General features: G+C 40.7%; 2 protein-coding genes across 5 annotated transcripts in view; both read right to left on the bottom strand.

Annotated features, from left to right (window-relative positions):
- Positions 1–7,049, bottom strand: part of LOC112867878 (C-type lectin domain family 2 member A) — a 435,003-nt gene extending 427,954 nt beyond the window's left edge. Inside the window, exon 1 of one of the 4 annotated variants that reach the window (XM_086714120.1) lies at positions 6,802–7,049. In XM_086714120.1, the coding sequence (XP_086570246.1) occupies positions 6,802–6,856 (55 nt within the window). In that variant the 5' untranslated portion in view covers positions 6,857–7,049. The remainder of the gene's footprint in view (positions 1–6,801) is intronic. The other 3 variants (XM_086714118.1, XM_086714119.1, XM_086714121.1) reach the window with 3 other exon arrangements.
- A 2,912-nt stretch (positions 7,050–9,961) lies between these two features.
- Positions 9,962–20,112, bottom strand: LOC147579334 (early activation antigen CD69-like). The gene is made up of 5 exons (XM_086714117.1): positions 19,954–20,112; positions 19,336–19,425; positions 14,431–14,618; positions 13,437–13,543; positions 9,962–10,122 (listed from the first exon to the last, which is right to left on the bottom strand). The coding sequence occupies exons 1-5, from the start codon at positions 20,027–20,029 to the stop codon at positions 10,008–10,010; spliced, it is 576 nt and encodes a 191-aa protein (XP_086570243.1). The 5' UTR covers positions 20,030–20,112; the 3' UTR covers positions 9,962–10,007.
- Between the last annotated feature and the right edge of the window lie 260 nt (positions 20,113–20,372).

The following is a 20,372-nucleotide window of genomic DNA, read 5'->3' as shown; positions in this document are numbered from 1 at the left end:
AGCCCGACGCGGGGCTCGAACTCACAGACCGCGAGATCGTGACCTGGCTGAAGTCGGACGCTTAACCGACTGCGCCACCCAGGCGCCCCACATTTATTTATTTTTGAGAGACAGAGAGAGCCAGAGCACACGTGGGGGAGGGGCGGAGAGAGAAGGGGACACAGAATCGGAAGCGGTCTCCAGGCTCGGAGGTTTCACCCACTGAGCCACCCGGGCACCCCTCGGCTGGGCTTTTCAACAAAAAGATTAATAAGGGAAAAACAAGGTACTGACCCATCACATGGGAGAAGCCAAAACGAAGAGGAAATCCAAGGGGATTTTAGAAAGCCAGCCTACTTAGCATCTTCCACAATGAACAATACTTTTGGAGAGAAGTAACAGCAGAAGGAAAAGCAGGTTTAGTCTTCTTCCAAAGGTGGCGCTCTGTGGGAAGCTAATGGAGTACGGTTTGCTTTCCAGGGGCTAATAAGAATTGGTGTAGTGAAAGGAGAATTTATATCTTTAGGTGGAAAAGGTGGAGTAGGGTGAGTCTCTCCCGTGTTCATTGCTTCCTGATTGCTTTCGGTGCAGAATATTTTTTATGTCAAAGAGACATATTTGGGGATACGCATTCTGGTTTCCTTCAGTTTCATGATCACAGTAAAAGGGGAAAGGTGTCTTTTTAAAAAACTGCTTATTTATTTATTTCTGAGAGAAAGAGAGAGAAAGAGCACAAGTGGAGGATGAGCAGCGACAGAGAGAGAAAATCCCAAGCGGGTTCCGTGCTGCCAGCGAGGGCCGGAAGCGGGGCTCGATCTCACGCACCGTGAGACCACGGCCTGAGCCGAATTTAAGAGTTGGTTGCTCAACCCAGGTACACAGGTGCCCTTTCCACATTTACTTTAATTATTTCTTTTTTCACGTTTCGTTTTGGCATTTTCTCTCTCCCCCAAATCTATTGATCCTCTTTTATCTAAGTTGATAAATGCATGGGTATTTCACTTTGTTAGGACTGCCCTAATGAGGCACCACAGACTGGGTGGCTTAAACAACAGATATTTATTGTGTCTCATTTCTGGAGGCTGGAAGTCTGAAACTAAGGTGTTGGTGGGGTTGGTTCTTTGTGGGGGCTGTAAGGAAAGGATCTGTTCTAGGCTTTTTTTTTTTGGCTTATAGTTATCACTATGTTGATAGGACATTATCCCTGTATGTGAGTCTATCTCCAAATTTCCCCTTTTAATAAGGACATCAGTCATAATGGATTGGGGTCCACCCCCACTGACTTCATTTTAATTTAATAAAGACTCGATCTCCAAATGAGATCACAGTCTGAGATACTGGGGGTTTGGACGCCAACCTATGAGTTTGTGGGGGGCAGAATTCAACCTGTAACAACTAATGAATCATTTTCAAAATATTTCATTAAATTTTCATATTTATGGTTTTTAAATGTTTATTTATTTGTGAGAGAGAGATAGAGAGAGCAGGGGATGGGGTAGAGAGGGAGGGAGAGAGAGAATCCCAGGCAGCTCGGTGCTGTCTGTGTAGAGTCTGACTCTGGGCTTGAAACTATGAACTGTAAGATCATGACCTGAGCTGAAATCAAGAGTCAGATGCTTAACTGCCTGAGCCATCCAGGCACCCCCTAATACCAATTTTAATTTTGTGTTTGGCTCTCTCTTTTTTGTTATTTTTTAACCTTTATCCATGTTTTTGAGAGACAGAGGCAGTGAAAGTAGGGGAAGAACAGAGAGAGAGGGAGACACAAAATCCGAAGGAGGCTCTAGGCTCTGAGTTGTCAGCACAGAGCCCGGCGTGGGGCTCAAACCTACAAACAGTGAGATCATGACCTGAGCCGAATGGATGCTTAACCAACTGAGCCATCCAGGCACCCCATAATTCTGTGTTTGGCTTTCTTTAATTTATCCTCCATTTCATCTCTCTCTCTCTCTCTCTCTCTCTGTGTGTGTGTGTGTCTCTCTCTCCATCTCTCTCTCCTTCTCAGATCCTCCTTCTCTTACTCTCTTGAGTTGGCATTTCTACTTGCATTTCATATCGCTCAGCTTTTCTTTTGTATTTTCCATTTCGTTTTCTTTTCTACTGTGTTTTAGACTAATTCATTCTTAATGGCATCAATTCTACTGATCAACTCTATAAAATGTCCTTTACTTCAAATATATTTCCATGCTTAATATTTCCACTTGGTTTTCCTAATCTTGTTGAGTGTTTTTATTATGTTTTAATTCTCATAATAACTCTTCGATTTTTCTTCTTGGAATATTCTAGGAGTTATTGCGTTTTAGAGGGGTTACCTTTTTCAGGTCCCCAGCTACTTTACATGTTCTCCAGGCATCAGTGACCTCATATAGTATCATGACTGAAGGCCAATTTTTTTTTTTAATTTTTTTTTACCTTATTTATTTTTGAGACAGAGAGAGACAGAGCATGAAAAGGGGAGGAGCAGAGAGAGAGGGAGACACAGAATTCAAAACAGGCTCCAGGCTCTGAGCTGTCAGCACAGAGCCCGACGCGGGGCTCGAACTCACGGACCATGAGATCATGACCTGAGCCGAAGTCGGACGCTCAACCGACCGAGCCACCCAGGTGCCCCTGAAGGCCAATGTTTTAATTTGAGGAGACATCATGACCTTGGAGTACAAGACTGTGAGTTATAAACACAACAGACTACTGTCGGCAGCCCCTTTCTGTTTCTACCTCACAGGAAAGCTTCTCTGGTCCAGAATTCAACCTTAAAGGCTATGAAAAAAGCAGTACTTGGACAAGGCCATCTTTTTACATTATAGTCCCAATCCATGGGGTTTGTGAGGAGAGGAAATAGAAGAATTAATATAATAAGGTTCCTGGCTAGCTTGCAAGCGTACTATTTTAAAATGCAATCTAGGGGCGCCTGGGTGGCTCAGTCGGTTAAGCGTCCGACTTCGGCTCAGGTCATGATCTCACGGTCTGTGAGTTCGAGCCCCGCGTCAGGCTCTGGGCTGACAGCTCGGAGCCTGGAGCCTATTTCCGATTCTGTGTCTCCCTCTCTCTCTGACCCTCCCCTGTTCATGCTCTGTTTCTCTCTGTCTCACAAATAAATAAACGTTAAAAAAAAATTAAAAAAAAAAATAAAATGCAATCTAACCAAATTATAAACATATACATTCCAGACACCAGATATCCAAAATATAGGAAGCAAACACTGACAGAATTTTCAAAATGATTCTGAATTTTAGATCGCTGGACATCAGTGTTACAAAAAATAAATAAATAAAATGTAATACATTTGGCCAAATAAATCAGTCAGCTTTGTATGGTCACAGATCTGTTTAACGAGGGTAAAGAGGAGAAAGATTCCTATCGCTGCACGATGGAAAGAGTTAAGATATGAAGGATTCTGATGAGGTTACTGGAAGAAGATGAGGACGGCAAACTGCAGAAATCTCGTCCAGGTATGGACATGCAAGAATGAGGGAAAACAAAACTTTGGCTGTTAATTCATATTAACAATGAATTATGTTTCAATGTATGTTTTCTCTGAATTCAGAGTCTAGCCAGTTACATATTTTTTTTTTTCAACGTTTATTTATTTTTGGGACAGAGAGAGACAGAGCATGAACGGGGGAGGGGCAGAGAGAGAGGGAGACACAGAATCGGAAACAGGCTCCAGGCTCCGAGCCATCAGCCCAGAGCCCGCCGCGAGGCTCGAACTCACGGAGTGCGAGATCGTGACCTGGCTGAAGTCGGACGCTTAACCGACTGCGCCACCCAGGCGCCCCTAGCCAATTACCTATTAACAGTCGTTTTGTTAGCTTCACATGGCCGTTGGGAGAGCATCCCTTCTACATGTGCCATATCTATGTTAAAGATCACTAACTAGAAGATAATCAGGGATATGAAGGTAGCAGGGATATGAAGGTAGCATGCTTAAGATTTCAGTGTATTGCTTCATCCATCTGTGTGTAAGGCCAAATATGCATAAGTGTGTATATATACGCAGAGTTACCTTTTCCTAAGCACTGAATGCTTATCGGGCAATGAACCAGACACTCTTCACGGAAAACCTGACTCATTCCTCATAACAACGTCCGTGAGACAAGATGAATTATCCTTATTTTATAAATGCAGACACTGATGCTCAGAGAGATTAATGATTTCATCCGAGGTCATTGCAGTACTATAAAAAAAATCACTTATTTGTACTTAGTGGTTTCGGTCCTCTGGCTTTTTAATTGTTCTTGTGCCCTACGTCTTTTTGTATTTTTCTTGTTTGATTTTGTTTCCTGTGAATTCATTTCGGGAGACGCGTCGCAATCATTTTAAAATTTTTACATCTGAAAATTTGCTCAAACATCTGCTAGACTGAGTGAAAAACCTGAATGAAAACCCCTTTATGCACGTAAAGAAGTTGCACTATTCTCTTTACGCAGCTGCTGTCGCTGATGAGAAACTTACCATCCAGAGGAGGAATTTCGGTTTCTTAGGGTTCATCCAGTTTGTGTGTTTTCCTTCTCTTTGAAGGCTTCCAAGATTTCCTCTTTGTACTTGATGTTTTGAAATTCAGTAGCAGTTATCAAATTACCAAAAACATCCTTTTAATCTTTCTGCTCATCACTGTGCATGCTTTTTCCAATTTGAGGAGCATAGGTTTCTTCTCTTATGATACTTTTTCTTCTGCTACTGCTAAAAATAACCCCGTTCCTTTATACTTCACTCTTTCTGGGACTCCTCTGTATACCACGCCCCTAAACTTTCTACTTATCACTTACATTTATTGTTGTGCTATTTTTCTTTTTCAATGCTTATTTTTGAGAGAGAGAGAGACAAAGTGTGAGCGGGGGAGGGGCAGAGAGAGAGGGAGACGCAGAATCTGAAGCAAGTTCCAGGCTCTGGGTTGTCAGCACAGTGACCTGAAACTCACTAACCTTGAGATCATGACCTGAGCCGAAGTCGGACGCTTGACCAGCTAAGCCATCCACGTGTCCCACTATTTTTCTTTCTCTCTTTTTTATTAAATTTATTTTGAGAGAGAGGGCGGGTGGGGAATCCCAAGCAGACTCTACAGGGTCAGTGCAGAGCCCAACTCGGAGCTCCAACTCAGGAACCGTGAGACATGACCTGAGCCGTAATCAAGTTAATCTGATGATTAACTGACTGAGCCACCCAGGTGCCTCTGTTTTGTTAGTTTTCAATGATATCAAAGGGAATTATTCAGTGTCATAAGGACACAAATTCTATCTGATAAGAAAAATTAGTCATTCTGTTAGCAATCCATTCTTGAACAAATTCCTTAGTGGATGAGACAATGGCAATCCGCAGATATCTGCTTCCACCCTTAAAAATAATAACTGAGGAAAGTTCAGAGGCAGGGGAAAGACAGAGATTTGGGAAATCAACATAAAGGACTCCTAGAAAGCCCTGTGGAGATCTAAGGCTAGTTTATACATGTGAGCGGTGTGTGTGTGCATGAGTGTGCATGAATGCTAAGAGTGATAAGGCTCAGGGCTTGCATTTGGGAGATACAGCAGCGTGAGGCTACAAAAAAGAAAATATGTTCAAGGCAAGTTTTGGATTTCTGCTTTTGCTTCCTTCCTTCTGGCCTTCGGACAATTATTACATTTTCTGGTGCTCAAGAAATCACCCAGGCCTCCCGAGTGTGCGTGATGAGTGCTCAAAAGCCATGCTGAAAAGAAAAGACTGAATTTATTTTATTGTGGTAAAAAACAAAATAAAATTTAGCCTTTGACCTGCTTTTAAGTGAATAATACATTGCATTTGCTAAAGACACTTCTAATTAAAATTGCTCAGAATTGAAACAGACCGCTTTGCAAGATAGAGATGTTATCGCTACAAGTATTCTGGCGTAGAAATTTCTGCTAGAAATGTTGTAGCTAGAAATGTCACACGAAGTGAGAAGTTTTATTAAGTGACTACTGAAGTCTCCTCCACTTTTAAGATTACTAGATTTGTTTATTAAGAGACTCGCTGGATAGCTGCTATCGGAATTCATACCGGTAAACTGCAGAAATGATTTGTTTCTCTTCACTGTCTTTTTCATGAAGTTTTGAAAGGTTTCCTATTCCGATCATGTAATTTGGCAAAAACGGCTCACTCATGTTGTCTAACAGAAACCCTATCAATTGTCGCGAACGGTGGCGTTTTGTTTCGTTTCATTGTGCCTCATTGTCATTTGTTAGTTTGCCTGTTTGCATTTCAATCCAGTTAAAATTAGCATAATTTTTAGGCTCAGTCAATCCTTACACTTCAAAAGCCCTTTTCAGCCCTAATAAGTATCTTCAAGCCATCTTCCAGATTTTCTCAACTTTCATCCAGATGATGTTGGGGAAACAATAAAGACACTGGACACTGAACGATTCTGAAAATCCACCTGACCCAAGCGCAAACATTTAGAAATATCTTCACTCACTTTAGCAAGACATCAGCTACTTCAATCCATCCGTGGTCTGTGCTAGTTGAGAGAGTGAATGCAATCTCCGTTACAGGATTGGGCAAATCTGTGGCAAATAACTTTTCTCTGTTGGAGGAGTACATTTAAAAAAAAAACCCTTTTTATTGGCATATGATGCACACACCATAAAATTCACCCCAAATATTTTCATTGTCACGAGCTTATGCTCACTCTCTTACAGATATAAAACGCCACACGTTCTCCCCAACCTTGCATTACTTTACAGAGCTGCTTCCTCTACCTCATAAACTTGACTAGTTTTCCTCCTTTAGGAAAGAGTTCGGCATTTTTAGACTGTCCCATATTTTGTTTTTTATTGATTTTCCCTTCATTCTCCGTCACGCAAGGAAACTTACTTTTCCTGCATATCCGGTTACCATGCCTCGCATCACGCAGCTCTGGGGTGACCATGGCATCTGTGATGGATCCAGATCAACAGGAGAGAACTAGAAGGCTACCTCCATACATCGCTAACAAAGAAAAAGAATCAGCAGGCTTTTACGTCCAACTGTAGTGGAAAGATTGGCAATGCTCATTTGAACCAAGGAGAAGTGGTATGAGTAAACTGTCAAACCAGTTCAGACCAGAGATAAAAATAGATTCATTAGGATAAGTGGGAGGTTGACTCATCCATAATAAGCAAAGGAGTGTCATGAAATTGGCAAAATATTTTTGTCCTTAAAGAATAAAAATATCCTATGTGGCATATTGAGTGGAACACATGGAAAATAATATCCATCGCCTTATAGCACTCTATATTTCTTTCTTGGAATTATCTCATTTCTCATCTTTATAGAAAGCCAAATCATTAATAGTAATTACCTACACACACACATTATTCCGTCTATATGGGTTCAAATGCAGTTATTACTTGTGTGACATTTAGAAAGCTATTTAAACTCCGATGCTCAGTTCTCCCTTCTGTAAAATTGAGAGCAAAATTCTACTTACCTGTAGGAATGTTACAGTGATCAAATGAGGTTATACATGGAGAATGCTTACAATAATCATTGCCTGGAATTATGCCTGGCATTTTTCTTTCTTTCTTTTTCTTTCCTTCTTTTCTTTCTTTCTTTCTCTTTCTTTCTTTCTTTCTTTCTTTCTTTCTTTCTTTCTTTCTTTCTTTTTCTTTCTCTTTCTTTCTTTCTTTCTTTCTTTCTTTCTTTCTTTCTTTCTTTCTTTCTTTCTTTCTTTCTTTCTTTCTTTCTTTCTCTTCCTTCCCCTTTCTTTCCTTTCTTTTCTTTCTCTATCATTTATCATCTATTTCTATCTATCCATTATCTATCTATCTATCTATCTATCTATCTATCTATCTATCTATCATATATTTCTATCTACCCATCTATCCATACACACACACACACACACACACACACACACACACACACACACACACACATTCTGGTACGTGTATCACTTTAAAACCTACTTATGAATTATAGCATATGTATGAACTAAAATAGAACTATATATTCCTTGAAGATTTTGTGTATGAAGCTGTATTATGTTTTTAAAAATTTATACCTTGAAGTCATTCACTGGTTGGAGCACTGATCCACTTACTGGTTAGAGTCAGTATGTTTCTCTGGATTTGTTATATAAATTTGCCCAATTATGACAACCAAAATGGGTGCCTGTCTCAGCTCTCTGTGCAGAGCCATTCCTGTAAGATTGAGAAGCTTATCTACAGACCCTAGCAGACATCCCCTCAGTTTTATTTAGTCACGCTGGAGGCTTGAATACCTTCAGCATCGTTGGTCCATGCCTTCTGGACTTTTGGAAAGAGCCATTTTTGGCATCATGAAGACCTGATTCTAATCTTGGGTCCAGAATTTGCTAGTTGTTTTGACTACTGGAAAGTTACACGAACTCCCTTCCTTGGTTTCCTTTATAGGTCTTGTGGAAACACATACTTTCCTCATTTTGCTTGGAAGGCTATTAAATGAGATGGCATAAAGTATACTGGACACAGAAAGGACATAGTAGACATTCAGTGAACTTGAACAACTTTTCTCCCCTTACATGCTCCCTTTCAACCTTGCACACACGTATATTAAAGCACCTCACATTTTGCTTTGCAATTACTGTTTCTTTTTCTCCTCCAAGCCTGACAGAGGCAATTGAGTAGTTTAACAAAACCTACAAATAATCTAAGCTTTCATTTGCTCATTTGTTTAAGAAAAATTTGAGAAAATTTCTTCTGAGAATATTTCATCACTCATTGCATTTGTAAATGTAAAAGGAAAGAAAATATAGACTAAAGTAGTAAGATGTGCACAGATTTATAATGAAAACTAGAATGTTGACCCTCTCCCTCTGCCCCTCAGATTCCTATTTAAATATGATCTGGGATCTAGGGGCACCTGGGTGGCTCAGTGAGTTAAGCGTCTGACTCTCAGTTTGAGCTCAGGTCACAATCTCATGGTTTCATGGGTTCAAGCCCCATGGTGGGCTCTGTGTTGACAGTTAGGAGTCTGCTTGGGATTCTCTCTCCCTCTCTCCTGCCCCTCCCCCCCACCCTTGCACTGTCTTTCAAAAATAAACTTTAAAAAATACATATGATCTGGGCTCTAAATCCCATAGATTTGTGAAAGATAGATTTCCATGATTTCTTCAAGTCACAAGGGCATCTTCCCTCACATTCTGCTCTCTAAATATTCATGTTTTGCTCACCACGACCCACATCCCAAAGCCCGATTCCTTCCGTGGCTTCAGCGACACCAAATCCTTGTGATACAATTCTTCAGCTCGGTAATCTGAATAAAGATCCAGGAAACCATGAAAAATTGTACATGGCTCAGTATAAATTCATTTTCAGGGGATTTGGTCTTTGATGGTGATGCAAAGTCAGAAACCCTAATTAATCTCTGAACACCTCTCCCGTGGCCTTCTCTCCAAATTCTAAATGCGTTAACATACCACTGGAGGCTGCGTGGAACACCCAATGCTCACTCCATGCTTCATGTCTTATCTCTTGTAGGCAGATGTAGTTGAAGTTCAGAGGAGTAGAGGAATCTTTCACTGCCTTCTCTTTACCCTCCAATCTGTTCCCTGGAGGCGTGCTGTTGAATCAGTTATGAACACGACCACCATCGTACCCATAGACTTAGACACACCAGCTTATGTGGCTTAGCAACGTCATGTAAAAACTCAGCGTAGTTTCTTGACTTCTTAGATTACCATTTAGGGGCGCCTGGGTGGCGCAGTCGGTTAGGCGTCCGACTTCAGCCAGGTCACGATCTCGCGGTCCGTGAGTTCGAGCCCCGCGTCGGGCTCTGGGCTGATGGCTCAGAGCCTGGAGCCTGTTTCCGATTCTGTGTCTCCCTCTCTCTCTGCCCCTCCCCCGTTCATGCTCTGTCTCTCTCTGTCCCAAAAATAAATAAACGTTGAAAAAAAAAAAAATTTAGATTACCATTTAAATGAAGAGAAGTCATTGAAAACTTCACCAAGCAACTTAAAACATATGTCTGATAAGAAGAAAAACGTATATACATGAATGTACAATGAATAAAAAAGTTTGTCTTTCATTACTTTATTCGCTGTATTCTGGGGAACCCTTTGTCTAAGGACAACGGGGTTCTCTGCCACATATATATTTCATTGTGTTATCACAATTGGCACTGTTTATTCTCTTGTGAAGGATGAAGGCACACGTTCCACTTCCTTCAATATTGAACCTGGAACAAAATAAGGAGATTAATTATTTACCGAACCTCATGAAAACTAACTGGGCACGGCCTAAAATATGTAACTTTGTTGATTATGTTTCAAAATGTGCAATGTAGAGGTGCCTGGGTGGCTCAGTTGGTTAAGCGTCCAACCTCAGCTCAGGTCACGATCTCACGGTTCACGGGTTTGAGCCCCGTGTCGGGCTCTGTGCTGACAGCCCAGAGCCTGGAGCCTGCTTCCGATTCTGTGTCTCCCTTTCTCTCTGCCATCCCCTGCTTGCCCTCTGTATCTCTCTGTTTTCTCGAACAGATTTCCATTCTCAAAAATGAATAAACACTAAAAAGAAAGAAAGAAAGAAAGAAAGAAAGAAAGAAAGAGAAAGAAAAGAAAAAACCAAACCAAAATGTACAATGCAAAAGGAATAGAGGGATGAAACTAGCTGCTTCTCTCTATTTCAACCTCCAAACTTCTCCCCAGGATGGGAGGATGGGAAGAAACGAACACCAGGCAACTTTACTGCAATGACAACAAAGAATCCTGGAACTTTATGCTGTTTTATAATGTAGTAAACATGGAAAATCACTTTGTGAAGGGTTAGATTCTTCTTTTTATACACTGAAATAAGAATAAGTAAATAAATATATTCAGCCTTTTAAAGATCACATACAGGGAGAGTGTGACTGATATTTTATTGAGCCCCCTGCACACATTTAAAACACTGATATATCTTAAGGCCGAAATAAATGTTCCCTGATCCATTTTTTGAAGCCGTGACCATAGTAATAGTGAAATAAGGATTCTTCACTTGATGGACTTGATGAGAGATGTAAATAATCATAAATAAAATATCTAGAAAGGGTTTTCTAAGTTCTTATCTTAGGTCACATAAAACACACAAAATTGAAAACTCAGAATGAAAAAAAAAAAAAAGAGAATGTTGTTAGGATAAATACCTGGGTATATGGCAACTGAAATGCTCTTAGCCCTTCATTTTTGAGGAACTTTGTAAGACTGGTGTAAACTCTCCTAATTTCTTTTTTTTTTTTAATTTTTTTTTAACGTTTATTTATTTTTGAGACAGAGAGAGACAGAGCATGAATGGGGGAGGGTCAGAGAGAGAGGGAGACACAGAATCCGAAACAGGCTCCAGGCTCTGAGCTGTCAGCACAGAGCCCGACTCGGAGCTCCAACTCACGGACCGCGAGATCATGACCTGAGTTGAAGTCGGACGCTCAACCGACTGAGCCACCCAGGCATCCCTACTCTCCTAATTTCTAGGTTGCCTTCAACATTCCATCCTGCTTATCTCCAAAAACACAGGTATATTTCTGGGCCTTCACATACCCTAGTGCCAATTGTTACGGGCTTAATTCTGTACCTCTCCCAGTTTGTATGTTTATGACCTAACCCGTAGTGGTTCAGAATGCAAACATATTAAGAGATAATGTGTTTAAAGATGTGATTAAGTTCAAATGAGGTCTTCAGGGTGAGCCCTCATCCAATGTTACTGGTGTCCTCATAGGAAGAGGCTTGGACCCAGATAGGCATGTGCACAGAGGGAAGACCATGCGAAGACACAGAAGGAGAAGACAGTCATCTACAGGCCAAGGGGAGAGGCCCCAGAAGAAATTGGCCCTCCTGACACCTTGGTCTGGTAGTTCTTGCCTCCAGAACTTGTTTATGCTGTCCAGTCTGTGGTATTTGTTATAGGAGCCTTAGCAAACGAATAAACCATCTTTTTTTTTTTTTTTTTAAGGTTTGTTCATTTTTCAGAGACAGAGTGTGGTGGGTGGGGAGGGGCAGAGAGAGAGAGGGAGACACAGAATCCGAATCAGCACAGAGCCCAACGCAGGGCTCGAACTCACGGACCGTGAGAGATCATGGCCTGAGTTGAAGTCGGACACTCAACTGACTGAGCCACCCAGGCGTCCCTAATACACCATCTTTAACCAACTTCTATTTTTACTCCTTCCTCACCTTTTTTTTTTTTTAATGGGACTATATATAATATATAATATCATGTTAAACTGCCAATATTTTCTCTCCAGAAAATAAGTATTAGATTTGAAAGTCAGAAAGTTGCATCTATATCCTACCTTTTCTTACATTTTTCAAAGTTGGCTATATTTTTATCCTCAAATCATTGTGTGGGTATTTTCACCCCGAATTGGATATAAATACAATGATAACAGAAGTTTCTCTGTATTTAGAAAGTCCTGCTGTTTTCTTTATCATGTCATATGCCTCATATCATATCTAGCACAGTATGTCATAAAACTAGTACAGTACCTATTTAACTAGGTGCTAAATAAACTGTAGCTAGAAGTTCCCTCCATGGGGAACTCAATATTCTATTCCTTTCTCTTCTCTGAGTTGGAAAATGTCGTGTTTCAAAAGCAAAAATAGACTCAAGAGGTACAATCAGTTCTTCAAGCTAAGGAACATAGAGAAGTTCAAGAATTTTATTTATTTATTTATTTATTTATTTATTTATTTATTTATTTATTTTTAACGTTTATTTTTGAGACAGAGAGAGACAGAGCATGAACGGGGGAGGGTCAGAGAGAGGGAGACACAGAATCTGAAACACCTAGGCGCCCCGAGAAGTTCCAGAATTTTAAACAAAGGTCTATTATTTAAAAATAGAGCATACTTTGGGGCACCTGCATGGCTCAGTCGGTTAAGTGGCCGACTTCGGCTCAGGTCATGATCTCACGGTTCGTGGGTTCGAGCCCCACATCGGGCTCTGTGCTGACAGCTCAGAGCCTGGAGCCTGCTTCGGATTCTGTGTCTCCCTCTCTCTCTGCCCCTCCCTGGCTCGTACTCTGTCTCTCTCTGTCTCTCTCTCTCAAAAATAAATAAACATTAAAAAGATTTTTTTAAATAAAAAAAAAATTAGAGCGTACATTTTCTCTTTCTCACTCATTCCCTTCCATTTCAGGCCACTAGTGTGTGTGGTAAGTGTAAGCTTGAGTATACTTTCTCAGACTCCCCTATCAATGACAGACCCCCAACAAACAAAGGCAAAACCCCAAGAGGAAATAGTCAAGGATCAAACTAGTTTGATTTTTCTCTAGTCTAGGATAAAAACAATACTTGGGGTACACATGTCGTATATATATTCCACCTTACCTTATAGAAGTAGATGTTGATATTTAATGCCAAACCCCGACTAAAGACTGTATATTTGTCTGAATATGGCATCCATATATTGACAGTCTTTGGGGACATAATGTGGAGGCAACTATAGGGGTAGCTGATTATAGACTCAGAATCCTTACTATACTTAACACATTCAATAATAAATGCCATGAAGGCTTACCAATTGCTGAATGCATCTCCATTTACCCACATCCAGGGTGTGCTCGCATTGAGTTTTTTCAGTCCAATCCAATAGGAAGAAGTTCCCAGATGGGGCATCAACATTTCCTTTTATGGAATACAGGGTGTTATAATGGATCTCTCCTAGTTTTCTCATTCTCATTACCTCTAACGCTATGGTCCTTCTTTGGGCCCATTATCCTCTTGCTAGGGTTATCCCAATAGCCTTGTAGCATGGCACTCTGCTTTTGTATTTGCCACTCATTAGCTCATCACAACAAAGCAAATGATTCTTTTAAAACTCAAGTCAGATCATGTCTCACTTTTGTTCATAGTTCTGCAATATCTCCCTAATTTTACTTGGAGGAAGACCAAAGTATTTACAATAGCCTCCAAGACCCTAATCATCCACATTCCTCACTCACTCCCTCACGCTAGGCACATTGGCTGTTTTGTTTTGTTTTGTTTTGTTTTTTCTGGTCCTTGAATATTCCAGGCATACACCTACCTTAAGGTCCATGCTCCAGATGTTTCTTCTTCTTGGGAAGCTTATCCCCCAGATATTCCTTTAACCAACTCTCTTAACTACAGTTTTGTTCAGTGCCATCATCTCAATGAAATAAGACTATCTTACTTGCAGCCTATCCACCTAGGACACTCATAATATTGCTTATGTATCTATCTATATATCTATATATATCTATATCTATATATCTATATCATATCATATATCATATCATATCATATTCATATATATCATATCCATAAATCATGTATATGTATATAAAAATTTACTACCTTCTAAAATATTATGTAATTTAATACATTTATTACGATTATGTTTTATTCCCTGTCGCTTCCTTTGGAATCTAAGATCCATAAAGGCAAAAGTCTTTGTTTTGTTGACTGATCTATCACACCCTTGAAGTATACTTGTCATATAATAGCTAGTCAATAAATTAAATGAGATTTATATTGTGAAAGAGAAATCTAACCACTTCATTCTTGGAGTTGAATATGGCCAGAGATCCACGATAGGCTATGCAGTTTTCTTGACCCTCTATCCAAGTTTTTGCACGTTCAGATTGAAAGAAGCAATTATTACTGATTTGGTTCCAGTCTTGTGGACATATAGTTTCATCCTCAGAGCATGTATTGTCATTAAGTATCTTTGGCTTTTTAACTAAAATTAACACAATGGTAGAAAAAAAAATGAAGAAAGTATAGGACAAAGGAAGAGTCTCACATTTAGGGTAAAAGATATATTTCAGATTGAGAAAATGTATTTTACTTTCATATTCAATTCAAATGATTTAACTTCAAACCTCAGCTCAAAAAAAGAAAAGATCAAGAACATAGAATGAAAGAAATCGGCATTGAAGAATGAAGGTGTATGTATAATTTAAGATCAGCAATAATAGACACATAAACATCCAGAAACTAATCTTTAGCCAGTTTCCTCCCATTTTTTATACTACTGGCATTTTCTCTATTCATCCATTTCTTTCCTATTCATCCACTTCCTTTCCACTGTACATAAACCAATTGTCTATATCCATAGCATCAGAGGGGTGGTTTCCTATTGCTGACTTAGTTGAAACTTGACTGTCTTTCAAGAACAACATTCCCACAGGAGTTGGAGGTGTTCCTTTGTTCTTAAGCACAAAAGAATGCAGGGAAATAAAGATCAGGATTTTACGAGCTTTCTACCATCCACTTTTTACTCTCCAACTTACTGCAACTAGATAGATGAAGTTACTTGTTAAGGTATAGCCCTGAGAAACAGAAGGCTCACCAAAAGGACACCTCTTCACATCTGAAATATATGACGGGTTTATAGTCAGGCCTATGAATGAGAGAATCTTCAAATGGGAAAGAAAACAGCAGTGTAGGACTATTCATATGAGCCCCGGTATAAAAACCAAGTGGAAAAATCAGGTCACCAAAATTATCTGAAAGTATCAAGCTCAAAATGATGTTGAAGTTTGGTGTTGAAATAAAAAGCTTGTGCAAAACTCAAGTGTTTGGTTCAGAACCTGGGTCACCAGAAAACCAAGTTTTGTCGTTCATTCACTCATTCATTCATTCATTCATTCATTCGACAACTATCAGTTGAGTTTCTATCATGTGGCAGATATTTTTGTAGCTCTAGGAATACAACAGTGTACATGCAAAAAAGAAAATCCTTGCTTTATGGGACTTGCATGTCTACTGTATTATATAGTTTGTCATAAAATATATCAGAGTGAAGGCGATTAGGATTATTGGTGGAAAGACTTGCAATTTTAACGCAGTAGTCAGGATAGGATTCAATCAGAGGTTAATATTTACTAAAAGTTTGAACCAACGCATGAGCGGGGGAGGAGCAGAGAGAGGGAGACACAGAATCCAAAGCAGGCTCCAGGCTCTGATCCGTCAGCACAGAGCCCGATGCGGGGCTCGAACCCACAAACTGCGAGATCGTGACCTGAGCGGAAGCCGGACACTCAACCGACTGAGCCCCCCAGGCGCCCCAAGAGCATATATTGCTTACGAAGAATTTTAATTGGTGCTGGAAGCTAAAAATTAATCTTGGCTAAGCACAGGTGGTTTGTCACTGAACAAAAGTCCATTACTGTAGCACATCGCAGGTGTTCTGGTGGAGTCCTTGGACTATTTGGGGTTTGGCCCAGTTCAGCTGTTCAGGAAGACGTGCATAAGGCCCACCTCCTTAATGACCTCCTGGATGCCTTTTAAAACACCTTGACATAAATGACCCCATATTATTTCAGTTTTCACACTGGGTTAAATACAAAATACAATTAAACCAATTTTCATTTGTTTTTGACTCTCTTAGTGGGGCTTCTAAAATATAAATGTCGTCTGTGGTCCCTATCACATTTTCAGTGGATAACTTTGCTCTAAGAGGGAAAGGGTGGGAGAGGGAAGAACATTTAGAAAAGAGGATGCTGGGGGTGCCTGGGTGGCTCGGTCGGTTAGGCGTCCGACTTCGGCTCAGGTCATGATCTCACAGTCCGTGAGTTCGAGCCCCGCGTCGGGCTCTGTGCTGGCAGCTCAGAGCCTGGAGCCTGTTTCAGATTCTGTGTCTCCCTCTCTCTCTGCCCCTCCCCTGTTCATGCTCTGTCTCTCTCTGTCTCAAAAATAAATAAAACGTTAAAAAAAAAAAATTTAGAAAAGAGGATGCTGGCAAGGTACGAGGTAGTAACAGTAGAAGTGGGGAAAAGGACTCAGATACTAGTTATATTTTGAAAGACCAGGAAGACTTTGCCGATTATTTTGGAGGCTAGTGGATTAGAAAAAAGAGTCAAACATGGCTATAAGATTTTTGGTTTGACTCTTAAAAACTGAGAACAAACTGAGGGTTGATGGGGGGTGGGAGGGAGAGGAGGGTGGGTGATGGGTATTGAGGAGGGCATCTTTTGGGATGAGCACTGGGTGTTGCATGGAAACCAATTTGAAAATAAATTTCATATATTAAAAAATAAAATAAAATATAAATAAATAAATATATAATAAAAAATTTTACTGGAAAAAAAAAAGATTTTTGGTTTGAAAATTGGAAAGACCAAGTTGCTATTTCCTGAGGTAAGGAAGACCCAGATAGAAGAGGTTATGGGAGAGACACAGACTGAGACTTCGACTTGGGTAATGTATTAGACAGTCAAGTTGGTGGATTGAAATATTTGAAATTCAGTGAAAAAGCCCAGATTGGAGATGTGTATTTGGAGGCGATCAGAATGATATGACATTTAGAGTTGTAAGCATGGTTCAGATTGCCCAGGGTGCAAGGGTAGATACAGAGGGGACCTGCTCAGGGACTGAGCCCCAAGGCACCCCAAAGTTAAGAGGTCAGGGAGAGAAGAAAGAATAAGCAAAGTAGGAGCGCCTGGGTGGCTCAGTCCGTTAAGTGGCCGACTTCGGCCCAGGTCATGATCTCACGGTCCGTGAGTTCGAGCACCGCGTCGGGCTCTGTGCTGACAGCTCAGAGCCTGGAGCCTGTTTCAGATTCTGTGTCTCCCTCTCTCTGACCCTCCCCCGTTCATGCTTTGTCTCTCTCTGTCTCAAAAATAAATAAACGCTAAAAAAAAAAAAAAGAATAAGCAAAGTAAAGCTGGAAGAAGCCAGTAAATTAGGTAGAAAGCATACCGTGCAGCAACACAGAAGTTGCCAATGAACTTGAAAGACAAATTCAGTAGACAGAAAAGGAAGTGGAACCTGACCAGAGTACATTTAACAGAAAATGGGAAGATAGAATTTAGAAAAAAAATTAGCAAAAAATTCAAGGTGGTTGCTACTGTAACAGAAGAAAAAAAAGAAGGAAATTGGTAGCTAAAGAAGGAGTAAGGGCTAATGAATTTTATTTTCTATTTTTTTAATTTATTTTTATTTTTATTTAAAAAATTTTTATTTTTTAATATTTATTTATTTTTGAGACAGAGAGAGACAGAGCATGAACGGGGGAGGGTCAGAGAGAGAGGGGGACACAGAATCGGAAACAGGCTCCAGGCTCTGAGCCATCAGCCCAGAGCCCGACGCGGGGCTTGAACTCACGGACCGCGAGATCGTGACCTGAGCTGAAGTCGGACGCTTAACCGACTGAGCCACCCAGGCGCCCCTGAATTTTATTTTCAAGGTAAGAGAGATATCACCATCATGTATTGCTATGGAGACGTTTCAGTTGAGTGTGAAAAAAGTATAATGTAGGAGAGAGGGGAATATTACCCGAGTAATATAACTGATCGGTGAGAGGCTACAGAATCTACTGTGGGGCATGAATAGTCCATCTACAGTACCAGGAATCTAGACAGAATATATGGGTAGGGATAGAGGTAAAAAAGTAGATGTGGTCATGGGAGTCTTTGGGAGTTTTCTAGTAATTGTTATAACTGATGAGGTAAAACGAAAAGCAAAACATAGACTCGAGAGTGAAGATGAAGAAAAAGGCATGAAAGGTCTGGAGAGAAAAGAGAAAGTAGAAAATAATCATGTATGGGAGAGGGGCACCTGGGTGGCTCAGTCGGTTGGGCGGCCGACTTCGGCTCAGGTCATGATCTCACCGTCCGTGAGGGCTGTGAGTTCAAGCCCCGCGTCGGGCTCTGTGCTGACAGCTCGGAGCCTGGAGCCTGTTTCAGATTCTGTGTCTCCCTCTCTTTGACCCTCCCCCGTTCATGCTCTGTCTCTCTCTGTCTCAAAAATAAATAAATGTTATAAAAAAAAAAAATCATGTATGGGAGAGAGTTAACGCAGTAGCGAAAACGTGATACGACTGTCAGTCTTCACTCCAATTTTTTGAATTCTTATCACAGTTATTCCTGGTGTGATTCTCTAACCCTCGTGTTCTTTCTCTCATCGAAGGCACTCTCTCCTAAATACCTACTTGACCTTAAGTTTCAGGGCAAATACCCCTACCTTCATAACGTCTTACCTACCAAGCGCAGATTCATAATCTCCTTTTCTTCCTCTTCACATTGAACATACTTGTATTTAACAATTATTTTACAGTTACTATTGGCATAGATGCTTGTTTCTTCCATAAAGTATTAATTCCTTTCAGGCCAAAATCCACCCCCCCCACCACCTTTTCTTTTCTTTCTTTCTTCTTTCTTTCTTTCTTTCTTTCTTTCTTTCTTTCTTTCTTTTTTTTTTTTTTTTTTTTTCATCTTGGTAACATCATCACTCAGCACCGTGCCTGAAGTTCAATAGATATTAAGACAATGAACATTCTAGAAGGCAAAGCAGATGACTGGGTTTGAAAAACAATCAGATGCTCTGGCAAGGAGAATGCTTTCTGATTCCAATTGTTCAATGCCAAGGAAGAAGAACAGGCTAGTAGTCACTGGTATCAGACTGAATCAATGACAATACAATGAACATAGTTTTAGCAGAAACTGTTTACTTACATTTTCTAGGAAATTCTAACATTACCCACAGAAGTAAAGCGATGCCTCCACATATACTTGATATGACTAGCATTTTCTTTGTTACTATACCTAAGGAAGATGCATATCATTGTTTATCTTCTAGAGAAAAATAAACAACAAGCAAACAAACAGAAAACTCGCGTGAGATTTGTCTTTTTCTCTACCTGCTCCAGGTGCTTTACAACCCAGCAACTGGAAAATGGGAGAATGAGAAAGGGTACTAAGAGCTGGACCTTTTCAGCAGCAAAAGTCTCAGCAGTGCTTGGCTTCCACTTTTTGGCGCCATTTCTGACCATTATTTTACTGACTCCGTGCTCTTGCCCCGATTCCAGAATAGAAAACCAAACTTCATCCTGGGACTTTTTAATGAATTTCTGCCTCATCTAAGAAGGAAAAAATCGGGTGCAGAGGGGTGGATCCACCGTTTCTTTGAATCCTTTGTTTTATTAATGATGCCTGCTTTTATTTCAGGGCCAGGTTATGGACAATTAAAGAAACACTGCTCGGACTGCAAGCTGGGATCCAGGAGGGATGGTAGGCTAATCATGGGAGAGCTCAGTTCCTGTACCCAAGGTCAAGCTCCGTGGCGCCCCTTACCTGGCCTTGTGACCTTCTGCTCCATGGCCTGCATCCCATCAGTACCATCTCTATGCTCAGCCCTACTGCCCTCCATCTCTGAGGCTCACAGACAAGGATCTTCTGTTAGGAGGCTGGGGAAGTAACGGCCTGCGGGCAGGCATCAACCGCTACCTTTATCCCAGGGGCCAGGGCTCAACAGCCTGGGATTGGCTGGACCACAGAGACGACTCTGAGAATTCAGTCTCTGATTGGCTCCTTCCCTCCCACCTGTTAACCCCCCAGCTGGGCAGGGGGAGGGCGATTCCCCTCGTTTTGGACGGCTTTATGTAGTCACCCTAAAATCTCAAATCTGAGACAATTTTATAACATGTGGACCGACAGCCTGAAACCTAGCCACAAGGTGGCTTTGCTATCCCTCCTACTTTTTTCAAATACTT

Source organism: Puma concolor, chromosome B4, assembly GCF_028749965.1.
Source record: "Puma concolor isolate L17-30 chromosome B4, mPumCon1.1.hap2, whole genome shotgun sequence".
Taxonomy (NCBI): domain Eukaryota; kingdom Metazoa; phylum Chordata; class Mammalia; order Carnivora; family Felidae; genus Puma; species Puma concolor.
Note: the sequence above shows the minus strand (reverse complement) of the source record. Positions and strands in the feature narration are given on the sequence as shown.

What these genes read in the sequence shown, in the direction of transcription:
- LOC147579334 (XM_086714117.1), bottom strand. Translation starts at nt 20,029, where the DNA reads ATGGAGGGCAGTAGGGCTGAGCATAGAGATGGTACTGATGGGATGCAG. An exon ending in GCAGAAGGTCACAAGGCCAG is followed by an intron (nt 19,426 to 19,953) that starts GTAAGGGGCGCC and finishes CATCTTCCTTAG; the next exon opens with GTATAGTAACAAAGAAAATG. An exon ending in GTTAGAATTTCCTAGAAAAT is followed by an intron (nt 14,619 to 19,335) that starts GTAAGTAAACAG and finishes TGTTAATTTTAG; the next exon opens with TTAAAAAGCCAAAGATACTT.